Source organism: Tachysurus vachellii, chromosome 4, assembly GCF_030014155.1.
Source record: "Tachysurus vachellii isolate PV-2020 chromosome 4, HZAU_Pvac_v1, whole genome shotgun sequence".
Lineage (NCBI taxonomy): Eukaryota > Metazoa > Chordata > Actinopteri > Siluriformes > Bagridae > Tachysurus > Tachysurus vachellii.
Genome location: NC_083463.1, coordinates 4,889,655 through 4,903,466, shown reverse-complemented (window position 1 = coordinate 4,903,466; position 13,812 = coordinate 4,889,655). Strand labels below are relative to the sequence as shown.

Here is a 13,812-nt window from a genome sequence, read left to right as displayed (position 1 = left end):
TGTATGTGTGTGTGTGTGTGCGCGTGTTTGTGTGTCAGTGTCTGTGTGTGTGTTTTGCAGTCTCAGGTCGCGGTGGTGTGAAGTTTAGGAGATCTGAGAGCCCGGTGCAGAGAGGATGCCTTGCAGTGTCTCGGTGGCGCTTATCTGTCTCCCTGCACGCGCTGCGCTGCGCTCTTACACCTGAGTCCCCTCTCAAAATCTCGTCCAGTAAGATCTCGCGAGACTTCGAGTTGCCACTGCCTGAGGCTACGGCTATGACCAAAGATCGTGCGCGCTCCCGAGCTAAATCTGTTCCTGTCGGAATTACCGTAAATACGAGTTACGAGCTCTACAAGGTCGTAAAATACCAACAGAGGGAGGAGAAAAGCTTAGATATTATATTATATTATATTATATTATATTATATTATATTATATTATATTATATTATATTATATTATATTATATTATATTATATTTCTGAGTTACACATAAAAATAGATCTTATGTGTGAAACATAACACTAATTATAGATTGAGTTTTTGTCCGTTTTTAGTTACATTTCTATAATGTGTTGATCAAAACAGGTTCATATCAATGCTACTGTTTTTTTATTTTTTTATTTCAGCTGTCGGTTGCTGTTCTTTCTTTATTAAGAGCTTTTCTTAATTAAGATAAAAAAAAGACAGATTTTAAGATTAATAAAGTGGTTGTAAACCTTTTTCTTTACTAAAACCAGGTATAAAACATTACACCTAGAAAGGAGGTCTTCTTTAAAGCTCATCCCTGTGTCACATTCAGACAGTACAGAAGTGTTCACGATACTAGAAAACTTTACTATGAAGCTATAAGCAGAAACGACGACAGCCAAAATCGCAGCAAGATTTCATCGAAACAATTAAACTGAAAGCAATGACTTTTGACATTTATATGAATTTGTAACAATATCACCATCATTCAGTTAATAAATGTTATTTCGAATGTAATTTGTACACTTATTCTTGCACAATTTTGTTAAAATCGTATCATTAGTTGTTTTAAATTTTGTAAATCACATTTTATTTGTGTGGCCAGTTGTTGCAGACATTTTTACTGTATCTGTTTTACATTCAGAAATATTGGTGTCACTAAATCAGCAGTATCGAAGCCTACATGTAAATGTTGTAAATTGCGGTTTCACTCTTTTCTAGCAAGATCTTGCTTTATGTCTTGAGATGAAACAATAGCAAGATGTCCAGTTTTGTGATGGTGGAAAATCAGCAGACTGAATTGTTCAGAACTTACTTATTTACTTAATTACTTATTACCATAAATAATAATAATAATAATAATAATAATAATAATAATAATAAGAATAATAATAATAATAATAATAAAAAACAATTTGTTTTGTTTGTTTATTTATTTTTTTGAATATCGTTCTTATTTATGATTGATTGCATTGTGCTGGATTCAGCGAACACTTTTTTTAAATCTAATTTTATTATGTTCTTAAAATCTGGTGAGATTTACCTGTAAATTTGAACATGCATTAAAAACATTACTTCTTATGTGACATTGTTTATTGCAATATAGCCATAATTTTGAATTGATGATGTTCAGGCCACTGATACATCAAAACCTTCATCACTGGAAACTAACAGCACAGTCGACTCATGACTGATAAAATTTTGATCTAAATCCCTTTATCCTTATTTTCTCACTTCCCGTTGCCAAATATTAGTAAAAAAAAGAAGAAAAAAAAGCTATTTCACATGATGCATATCACAGATTCGTAAACTGACACAGTAATAATAATAATGTGCTTTTATTCAGGAGTGGCAGGACCAGGGGTTCAGTAGTGATGGCTACTAAAATGAATAACATTGACATTATTGGTCATGGTACACTAGCTTCACTGCTTTTAAGAGCTTCTGCCAAAAGCCTGCATGGACGCTGTCATTTACCAGCTTGATTTATTATGTAAATGTAACCGTATAATGTATATTTCACCAACCTTCAATCATTGCATGAAATTTTAATAGACTGACCGTGGCGTGTTTGTGAAATGAAGCGTCAATTCATTTGAATTCGTTTGCTTAAGAGCAGTGATTTTCCAATCCTCAGGAGCCACAGCTAGTCCTTATGTTTTATTCCGTCCCATCTTTTTTTTCTTTATCCATCTCCGGAAAATGTAAACTTTCTAGTCCAGGCCTCTTAATGGACGTCAGCCTATAAGTCAGCCATCCAGTTCATGGCCTAATGGTTAGAGAGGCATCGAACCCCCAACTGCTCCCTGGGTGCCGCAGCATAAATGGCTGCCCACTGCTCCGGGTGTGTGTTCATGGTGTGTGTGTGTGTTCACTGCTGTGTGTGTGTGCACTTTGGATGGGTTAAATGCAGAGAACGAATTCTGAGCATGGGTCACCGTACTTAGCCGTATGTCACTTCACTTCACTTCACTTCGGTTATTCAAATTATTTGTAACATAAGGAAACATTGACAGTAGTGAAGTGTTTAATCAAATAAAAGAATAAAACAAGATACCAAGAATAGAATTTCAGTAAAATTGCTCTTTTTTCCAGGGCCATAATTTTTCTTTTTCTTGTCCATGTTCAGCACTGGATGTCTTTGTCATGTCTCACTCCACACTGGGGATAGTCTGAAGCTCATATGAAAGTAGAAACTAATATAAAGAATACATAACATCTCACACCAGAATCCAAGCCAGACTTTCTTTCATCATTCTCGATTTACAGTGTGTACATGTTTAGGGGATAGAGTTAGTAGAAGAAGAGCAAACTTGTGTGATTCCTGTGATGTATAAGTGAACATGTGTGTCTCAGGATGAGTGTGTGTGTGTGATGGGGTGAATTTTCAGCATGATCCAGACCAATATTCAACACCATCCATACTACCATAAAGGTGCAGTGATGTGCATAAGTATTTGCTAGATAGATGTATTGCTACAACCTGACACCGAAAATAGGATTATACGCTCAAGCAATGATGTAATGAGCCAACCATGTACGAGCAGGTCAAGATCTTCTTATTGGTTTATCTTTACATCAAACCTCAAAATGAGGAATCTCATCTTCCTCTTGCTTTAGTATATAATCCCATTTTCAGTGTCAGGCTGTAACAAAACAAAATTTAGCATTAAAAAAAAAAAAAAAAAAGTTTGAGGGGGCAAATACTTATGCACATCACCGTACCTTTATGGTGATAGTGAATTTTTTTAGCGTTGAATATAGCGTCTGAATCATGTTGAATGATTGCTCGCTCTCTCTCGGTCTCACACACACACACACACACGCACACACACACGCACGCACACACACACACGCACACAGAACCATACACGTTCATCTACTTGTCACAGTAATCACGCAACAGTTTACTCTTCTTTTACTACTCTATTCTCTAAAACATGTACACACTGTAAATCTAGAATAAACAGAACACTGAAATGTCTTTAACATACCGAACGAAGTGGCGTTTACATTATTAAGACCATCATCCTAAAATTTAAGTCCGAAACGCATGTATACCGCATACTCACATTTTTCTTCCTGAACACTCAAGTTCTCATCTTGTATGATTTAGTTTGTTTTCTACTCATCCCTCTGTCAGACTTTCCATCAAGCACAAAGTTGAATCTAATAAAAGCACAAAATAAAATAAACAGGTCTGTGTACAATCCGCTGGAGCGCTGGATATTAGATCGCTTTGTTTCGCCGACGTCTGCTAAGCGGCAGGCGAACGTTTTCAGACGAGAACTTTAGCAGTGTAAAGAAATAAAATGTCAGAACATTTCAAACAAGAAGTCAAACTCGATCTACTCAATCTCCACTTAGATTCAAGTTCAGGTGGAAGTTAACAACTGGAAGGTGGTTGGTTTAAATCCTAGTAAAGTTATTGCCTATGTTTATGTTTATTCTGAACAAAGTTTTCAATCCAAGTGCAGATTATGGATCGACGGTTCATAAGGAACTGGAGCAGGCTGGAAACTGTTGGATCTTAAACCACATTAACAAGCACAACTCTATTCACTATTAACTGTATGCACTGTCTTTTGTCCTGCACTGTCTTTTGTCCTGCACTGTTTGCACCAGGTTGCACAGTTGCACTTTATGTATCTAAGACTACTTACAAGTCCTTAGCCCTGTCTTTGTGTTATGTAGCACCACGATCCTGTAGAAACGTTGTCTCATTTCACTGTGTACTGCAACAGCTATATATGGTTGAAATGACAATAAAAGCTTCTTGACTTGACTTGATTAGACGCCTCACTGTCATCATCAACATGAACTTGTTTCTACATTTAGACAGATGCCCTTATCCAGAGCGACTTAGATTTATCTCATTTATACAGCTGAGTGATTGAGGGTTAAGGGCCTTGCTCAGGGGCCCAGCAGTGGCAGCTTGGTGGACCTGGGATTCAAACTCACAACCTTCCTATCAGTAGTCCAACACCTTAACCACCATTTTTACACATAAGTAATTAAGAAATGAAGTAATTATGATAGTATTTGCATACATGCTGCTGTTTAATAATAAAAGTAGAGGCGGAAACCATGGAAACCACCAATCCAACACCCAGTATTGGGTAGTTTAGTGGTTAAGGTGTTGCACTACTTGTGAGATCGAATCCCAGGTCCACCAAGCTTCGACTGCTGGGCCCGTGAGCGAGGCCCTTAATCCTGAATTGCTCAGTTATATAAAAATGAGATTAAAAGTAAGTCGCTCTGGATAAGGGCCTGATACCAATAAAATGGAGGATCAAGTTTGAATAGAAATAAGGAATTTGATCTGATCTTTCGAAGGATTGGAACTGGATTTGGAATGAGTGTAAATGTTTTTATTGTAAATATGAAGAGATTTGATTTTATTAGATTTACACCTCGTTATAGTTGCGTATTTCCATTTGTGTGCTGTTTTTCCATGATTCATTTTATGTTAGTAAAAAAATTTAAAAACAAAAAGAGAAAAAAAGTTTTTAATGAATAACTCTGAGGAAAAAGAGACCTTAAGGAATGTTTAATATAAAGTTTTTCCCTCAGGAGAGTCTTCATTGTGATCAGTGACATCACTTTTCTCTTATATTCATTTCCACGCTTCTCGTCACCCAGAGACATCACGTACCGCCCGGTTTAGATGAGATTCAACATTAATTTTATGCAATCATATAAAAAGTGGTAGCTGATTTAGATTAACCGAATCTGGATCTCCGGTTCAGCTTGGAAGCCAATAACACAGGGTCTGTCAACCCTCAAATTGTGTTAAACATTTTATTTATAAAAGTTTAAAAAAAGTTATAGCAGAGAAATTGTTTCCAACATGGAAGCCTGGTCTATTAACAGTCCTGGAAGGTTAAGATGAAAAGTTCATTAATATGAACACAGCTGCCATTGGGAGAGGATTATAAAGGCCATAAAAAACCATTTTAACAAAAGAACATGAGGAAATAAATAATTACCTGAGGCACAGTAGAGTCTCTGGTATAAAAATGCCTTGAAGTAACTTCTAAAACAAACTGAACTCTCTCTCTCTCGCTCATTCTCTACCGCTTATCTGAACTACCTCGGGTCACGGGGAGCCTGTGCCTATGTCAGGCATCATCGGGCATCAAGGCAGGATACACCCTGGACGGAGTGCCAACCCATCACAGGGCACACACACACACTCTCATTCACTCACACAATCACACACTACGGACAATTTTCCAGAGATGCCAATCAACCTACCATGCATGTCTTTGGACCGGGGGAGGAAACCGGAGTACCCGGAGGAAACCCCCGAGGCATGGGGAGAACATGCAAACTCCACACACACAAGGTGGAGGCGGGAATCGAACCCCCAACCCTGGAGGTGTGAGGCGAACGTGCTAACCACTAAGCCACCGTGCCCCCCCACAAACTGAACTAAACATGAAAATAACTTCACTATAAAACCTAACCTGACCCTTATCTCTGCCTCTGAAGCTCCGCCCACTGGATGCAAAGCTCATGAGTTTTGGACACTTTTCTGACCACCTGCTTCAGAACACCAGTGCTGCGATCTGATTGGCTTGCTGCATTTCCATGTACGGTCGCTTCCAGGAGAACACGACAAGTCGCTAGGCTGAGAAGTGATAAGAGTTTGGTTTGAAGCACTGCTTTATGAGAAGACCAGATGATCTTTAGATGATTAATTGAGGAGGGAAAAAAAACTGATTGGTCAGATGCTAATCGAGGTCACATGACCTCATTCTGCAAAAGGAGGACGAATCAGTCTAAATGTCGGCTACCAAAATTCGTTGATGGACGAATCATCATGTCGAGACTGGAGATTTCATACAAATTATTTAATCCTGGACAGTTTCGATGGACTGGACGTAGCTAAGTTAACGGAACATTTCCGCTTCACAGATTCACCGAAGCTCTCTGGTACATCTGTGGCACAATGCTGCTGCTGCTCTGTGTCTGATTTAGTATCAACGTGGACAACCGGAGCTGCGGCATCGAAGTCGGACTGAAGCCGAGGCGTGTGAGAGCAAGAGCTTTCACCTTCAGCCATCATGGAGTCGAGCTCGGACACGATGTCGAGGAACGCCGCGTCCATACGAGCTTCCTCTGCCAAGCACTTGCCCTCGCTGACATTCTGCTCACTTTCCTGTGTGCTGTGGAACGGATTGGAACAAGGCTCCTCCCGACTGCTCCACACGCTCTGATGATTGGTTGAATTTGGTGAGGTTTTCTGATCTAAAATATCACTGCTGACTTTAGGAGAAGTGTGTTTCACTGCAGAAAAAGGTGTGAAGCTGCTGGAGCTTCCGCAGTCATCAAAGCTGAGCCTCCTCAAATAAGGGAGGCGGTGACTAACGGTCTTTTTCTCACTCCGCACCACGGGGCTTTTCAGACTCAAGCGGCCGAGGGCGGAGGAGGGAGTAGGGGGAGTGGAGGGCAGGGCAAAGTCCACCATCGTGTCCTTCTGAGAACCAGAAGCTTCGTCAGAGGGAGAAATACGCAGGAAGTCCTGACTCTCTGAAGGATCTGTGGATGTCTTTTCCAGCTTTGAGTTCGTACCGTCTACCGTATGCTCAGAAGAAGGGCTCTGTATTGGAGGCCCGCCCTGAAGTTTGGACACTTGGGACTCCAGCTCCTCAATATACACATCACTTCGCTCCAGAGCCTTCTTCAGCTGAGACATCTCTCGCTCGTACTGGGAGATCTTAGCCTCCAACGCTGCTACGGTGTACCTACCAAACCTGAGTGAGGAGAAAAATTAATAAACAAACAAACAAACAAATAAATAAAGGGATAGTGAAAGGAAAGGGAGTGAGTATGAGTGAGTACATGTGAGAGTGGGAATGTGTGTGAGGAAGAAAGAGAGAAAAAGAGTGAGTGAGTGTGTACGTGAGTGAACGTGTGTGTGTGAGAGAGAGAGTGTGTGCATATGTGCGAGTGTGTGTGTGTGTGTGTGTGAAAACAAGTGCATTTGTGAGTGTGTGTGAGAGAGAGAAAGAGAGCGAAAAAGTGAGTGAGTGAGTGAGTGAGTGTGTGTGTGTGTGTGTGTGTGTGTGTGTGTGTGTGCGTGTGTGTGTTACACACGTGTGTTTTTGTACTTAGGGAAGTTAACATCACTGAAGCACAGCTTTAATGGATTCCCCGATTTAAACACACAATATTACACCACATTACGGTATAGTGCTAAAAGTGTACAGATTGTTTGTAATGCGAGTGAATGGTGACTGGTGCTGTGTGTGTGTGTGTGTGTGTGTGAGAGAGAGAGAAAGTAACAGAAGTCAGTGTGTTCCACCCTATCTTAGAGAGCTAGCGCTTACTTCTGAGGAGACCTGCTCTCCACCTCGGCTCTCAGGCGCAGGTTTTCCTGGACCAGGTCGATGTTCTGGGAGCGCAGAGTCTTGTTAGCCTAAGGGAGAATAAACATGAGAGTTTGCCTTCAGACCTGCAGCCTTTTGATTAAGCAGCTCGGGAGCCGAGAGAGAGCGCAGGCCTCAGAGACGGTGGTAAGAGCGTCCGATTTCCACAGAGACCGGGTCAGGCCCGGGTCACACGCTGCAAACACACACATCTAACTGCAGTGCACTTCCTGAAGGCAATGATACACTCACACTCACACACACAGTACACACACACACAGTACACACACACACACAGTACACACACACACAGCACACACACACACACACACAGTACACACACACACAGTACACACACACACAGTACACACACACACACACAGTACACACACACACTGTACACACACACTGTACACACACACTGTACACACACACTGTACACACACACTGTACACACACACTGTACACACACACTGTACACACTGCTACCAGAGCACATGTTACATAAGAACAAAAGAAAGAAGGAAGAAGTGGAAGAAAAAAAACAACATTGTTTATAGGGAAAAATAAATAAATGGCTAGAAATGGGGAAATGTTAAAACAACAGAAAGTAAGAAAGAAAGAAAGAAAGAAAGAAAGAAAGAACGAACGAACAAGCCAGTACAAAGGAATGGGAGGAAGGAAAGAAGGAATGAAAAAGTACAAAAGAAAGAAAAAGTATAAATTAGGACAAAAAAAGAAAAAAATTAGAAGAAAGAAAGAAAAAAGTAAGTAAGCAAGTAAGTAAGTAGGTAGTGGTCATGACAGGAGGGACAGGTGGGTGTTATTCGTACGTCTCTTATCTTGCCCATGTCCTCTTGCACTCTCTGATAGAGCTCAGTGGCAGCTCGCAGCTTATTGGCCGTTTCCTCCAGGAGGGCGGAGTCAAGCCGAGCATCGCTCGGGGAAACCGGAGTGGCTGCAGGCATCAGTGAGGCTTTCAGCTGTGACTCCAGACTCACACTTCTGCTCTTCAGCTCTTCGTTCTCCTTCAGCAGAGTCTCCAGTTCATCCTGTAACGATGAACCCCACAGAGACACGACGTCTGATAACCAGCATGAACTGAAGCCAAACGTTTCTCTAAACACTGACCTGTAACAGGCGAGTCTGTACAAACTAATTATCTCTGCCTGACACTCATTGCTGATTGGTCAGGAGGTATTCAGGAAATGTCTGCTGTACCGTTGCTATAGCAACAGCTCAGTCACAGGGTCCTGTATGATGGATGCGTCTCATCTAAAATTTATAATAAACTGCAGACTCGTTTCTGCCTTACCTTTCTTTTTTTTTAACACAGCGATAAAGTGAGGCTGTTATCATGTACTTTAGTTCTTTAGACATTTCACAAACCGAAAACTGATAAAAACGATCAAGTGTCATTCTATAATAAATAAAAACGTAATCGTTCGTAAATTGCCGTGTTGTAAGACGAACTTCAGGACACGTGGTTACAGGAAAAAAACAGCTTCACTTTGAGTGTGGAAGCTTCACACCGCCCCTCATGCAGGAACACACAGGCCTCACCTCGTACTCTCGCAGCAGTAACTCCCCTCTTGTCTTCCTCAGATGCTTTCTGACCGAATGGCTTTCCGGGGACTCGCTCTCGTTTGTAGCTCCTGTCATCACCGTCAGCGCGAGTCAGAGAGTAAAAGAGATGAAAGATACACAAGAATGAGCAAAACGATAACAAAAGGAACATCGGGTCTGGAACAATGTGAGGATTTCTTCTTAACACCTCAAATTTGAGCTCTGGGTTCCTCTTTGTTCTGTTACATTTTAGTACTGACACGTATCCAGGGTTCTCAAGATGGTTGTTATGGAACCGCATTCATTTTAATGCTAATGCTAATGCTAATAATAATAATAATAATAATAATAATAATAACGTCCTTACAGATGTTCATCTATCTGTTTTCTTTACACAGAGCTATGAGGAGTCTGGAGTTCACCCCAGGGGACATGGGGCACCCACAGATGGACAAAGTGCCGGTCCATGGCAGTGCAAAATCACAGAGTACAGACAGAACTTGAGGAGGAGAACCTAATGGAAGCCCCTGAAGCACAGGGAGAACATGCAAACTCCACAAACACAGGACATTTCTGCAGGGATGTGGTAGCTCAGTGGTCAAGGTGTTGGACTACTGATCAGAAGGTAATGACTTCCAAACCCAGGTCCACTCCTGGGTCCCCGAACAAGACCCTTAACCCTTAATTGCTCTGCTGTATAAATGAAATAAATCTAAGCCGCTCTGGATAAGGGTGTCTGTCTAAATGCCATAAATGTAAACGTATATTATAGTAAAACTAAGAAATATATTCAATCTTCCTTCTAACACAGTGCAATTAATTTGTTCTTCTCAATAAATACTATAATGTATTTTCACCCAAATAGTTTTAGGATTTATTTGGTTTACATTTCTTATTATTCATAACTGGTTTCTTATGTAACCTTTGAATGTGTCTCATTATGAGAACACCACCCAACACTCACAGAAACACTGTTTCTGAATCTTACCGATAATTTCTCGGCACGGGTTTTCAGGTGTGATGGGAACTCTGCAGGTGGGACACTGACTGCTCTTCTGAAGCCAAAGCTCGAGGCAGGCTGCGCAGAACACGTGGTGGTTACAACAGATCGTCGGCTTACGGACCTGCTCATGCAAGACAGGAGAAAAGGTCAGTACCATGAGGGCTTATGGGATACAGAGGATGTGGTTAGAGATACATGTGAGAGAATACATAATGAGAACATGCATGGAGATATGAAAAAGTCATATTCTTTTAAGAAAACCGACTGTAATGAAATCCTTTTTGAAAGAACTGTTAGTATTCTGGACCGTTAATGTGGAGCTTTTACTTTAAGTCACTAAAGGTGTCATAAGCACAGGATGTTCCACCAGTACCAGTAACACCAGTGACAAAGTTTCACTACAGAAATCATTTCCAAGCTGCTTCCAACTGCACTTAATGCACACAACATTTATTGATTTCTGCCCATGTTCATGAAACTTCCCAACACAAACCAGCATTCTGGACCACAAGTCAGTTTTCCAGATGGGTATTTCCTTAATGGTTAAAATTTTTTTCTAAGGGCACAGCTTTATCTATAATTATATCTTTCAAGTTATTTGTCTCCAAAATGGTTGTACTTTTGGTTGTATGGTTGTACAAAATACTTTAAAGTTATATAATTCAACTGGCTTGTAAGCCAAATTCTATTTCCATTGCTTTCTGAACCTTTACAGTAAGAAAATCTTTTTAAATATTTTACTACATCATGACCAAAACGTTAAGAGACAAATTTGTCTCCATATTCTGAGAATGACTCTCCAACCCAAGCATTTTAGTTCTGTGTTTGTTATTTTATTTACTATATTACTCTGACTTATCGTGCACAAGTCTAGAGAGAGAGAGAGAAAACATTATATATGTATATATATATATATATATATTCACAATGCTATTTGATACCAAATACGGGAATACACATTAACATAAACATACAGGTGCTTCAATATAGAGTTGGACAGTCAATTAACATGTATGCTACTAAGCATATTTAAATAATAATTAGAAAATAAATCAAATAAACCACCTATACTTGACGCCTGGTATAACCGTCTATACGTAAACATAGAGACCCCTGGTATCACTGCCTATACTTTAACAAAGAGACCCCTGGTATAACCGCCTATACTTTAACATAGAAACCCCTGGTATAACCGCCTATACTTTAACATAGAAACCCCTGGTATAACCGCCTATACTTTAACATAAAAACCCCTGGTATAACCGCCTATACTTTAACATAGAAACCCCTGGTATAACCGCCTATACTTTAACATAAAAACCCCTGGTATAACCGCCTATACTTTAACATAAAAACCCCTGGTATAACCGCCTATACTTTACCATAGAGACCCCTGGTATAACCGCCTATACTTTACCATAGAGACCCCTGGTATAACCGCCTATACTTTAACATAAAAACCCCTGGTATAACCGCCTATACATTAACATAAAAACCCCTGGTATAACCGCCTATACTTTAACATAGAAACCCCTGGTATAACCGCCTATACTTTAACATAGAAACCCCTGGTATAACCGCCTATACTTTAACAAAGAGACCCCTGGGATAACCGCCTATACTTTAACATGGAGACCCCTGGGATAACCGCCTATGCTTTAACATAGAGACCCCTGGTACATAAATCACGTAAAGCTTATTTTGGCTGTACTAGGGATACTACAAACTAATATTAACATCTTAAAACGTTGTAAAGTAAATGTCAGTAATCTTCGAAAGGAAGCACAACCGGAAATAAACAAGAAAATAAGATGCTTTGCTAACTAACGTGTCTTTAATCTTATTTAATAAGTTCTGATTTAATAAACATTACCTTCCCGAGGCAAATCTGACAAGAGATGGGTAATGTCAGAGACAGAGTCACGTTCTGGACGTTTTGAGCCATTTCTGTGTGTAAAATAAAGCATTAAAGTTACTTTGATCAAAACAAAACAGAACAAAACAAAACTCCCTGCTCTGTAGCGCAGCAGCTACAACTACGGCGAGTCAGAAGGACTAAAAAAAAACACGAGAGCGGATTCGCGAAACTTCTTCTGAAGAGTTGAGGTAAATGATGCGCATGCGCACTGATAGCGTTTTATGCGTATTATGGTGTATTTTTGTTTAGTAGCATATAAGGCTTGTGTAGTATAGGACTTGATGTCCAAACATATATAACTTTATAAATGTATATGCTTAAAGGTTTGAGCAATAAGCTTAATTAAACATGGCAGGTGTTGAGTGTCATACAAGAATACAGAAAATACAGAAATACAGAAACTCTACCTTACCTTACTGTACATTGCTATTTTGCATTTGTTTTGGTTGGTTATTTTGCTACGAATTCATTCAGGCTTGTGGTAGGAACACCGGGAACGAGTGCGGAATGTTTAGTTGGTTCCACTGGAGTACTTAAAGTTCATAAAAGCTATTTTAACCAAAGTTTAAAAGTCATTTCAAAGTAAATAAGCCGGACTTTACTGTTGTAAAATGGAAATTATTTACATTTACATTATTTCCTGTCCTGTTTCACCCAAATGAGGACGAGGTTCACTTCTGAGTCTGGTTCCTCTCATGGTTTCTTCCTCACATCATCTCAGGGAGTTTTTCCTCACCACCGTCACCTCAGGCTTGTTCATTAGGGATCGATTTTAGAGATAAATAGTAACTTAACTTAAAATCTTTTTATATTTCTATACTTATGTGAAGCTGCTTTGAGACAATTTGAACTGTTAAAAGCTCTATACAAATGAATTGAATTAAATTGAAGGTTACACTGTGAGTGTGTGGCCATGTGCGTTTGATGTCATTTCATATGCAGGGAAGATATTGGTAGTTTTGGTAGTTGGAAAAGAGTTCCTTGAGTTGAAGAGCTGAAATATCTAGTTGATGGGGCATTTTCGATGACTTTTTTCCAGTTGTAAACAAGGAATTATGAAGAATAAGGAATTACTGAGATGTTTTTGGGAATTGGGAAAAAGACAGAGAATTCAGAAGGATACACAGAAAAAATGAGAAAGAACACATAGATAGTCACCTGATCTCAGGATCAAACCTGGGAGAACTGTAGTATTTTTATTTGCATGTAAAAAAATTCTGATTTATAAGAGACTTCCATGGTGGTGAAATGAAAACGTTGCCTTACTAGTGATGGTGTGGTGTGAGAAGGATTATGAGGAGAAAGATTACTGGACTTAATAAAAAAAATTAACAAAACTTTCTTCAGCCTGTCGCTGTAAATAGTTAGCTAGCATTTTGAATAATCCTTAACAGCTTGCTAGCTGCTTAATTAACATATATATGAAATGTCAATGATTTCTTAGTTATTTAAGCCATTGTTGCTTTTTTTTTTTTAAATGAACTCAGATTTTCATTCATTCATT

The 13,812-nt window shown here is 39.7% G+C and overlaps 1 protein-coding gene across 1 annotated transcript; it reads right to left on the bottom strand.

Moving 5' to 3' along the window:
* Positions 1 to 5,234: 5,234 nt before the first annotated feature.
* obi1 (ORC ubiquitin ligase 1) lies at positions 5,235 to 12,447 on the bottom strand. The gene is made up of 6 exons (XM_060867493.1): positions 12,264 to 12,447; positions 10,376 to 10,511; positions 9,385 to 9,476; positions 8,655 to 8,873; positions 7,783 to 7,871; positions 5,235 to 7,206 (listed from the first exon to the last, which is right to left on the bottom strand). The coding sequence occupies exons 1-6, from the start codon at positions 12,333 to 12,335 to the stop codon at positions 6,300 to 6,302; spliced, it is 1,515 nt and encodes a 504-aa protein (XP_060723476.1). The 5' UTR covers positions 12,336 to 12,447; the 3' UTR covers positions 5,235 to 6,299.
* Between the last annotated feature and the right edge of the window lie 1,365 nt (positions 12,448 to 13,812).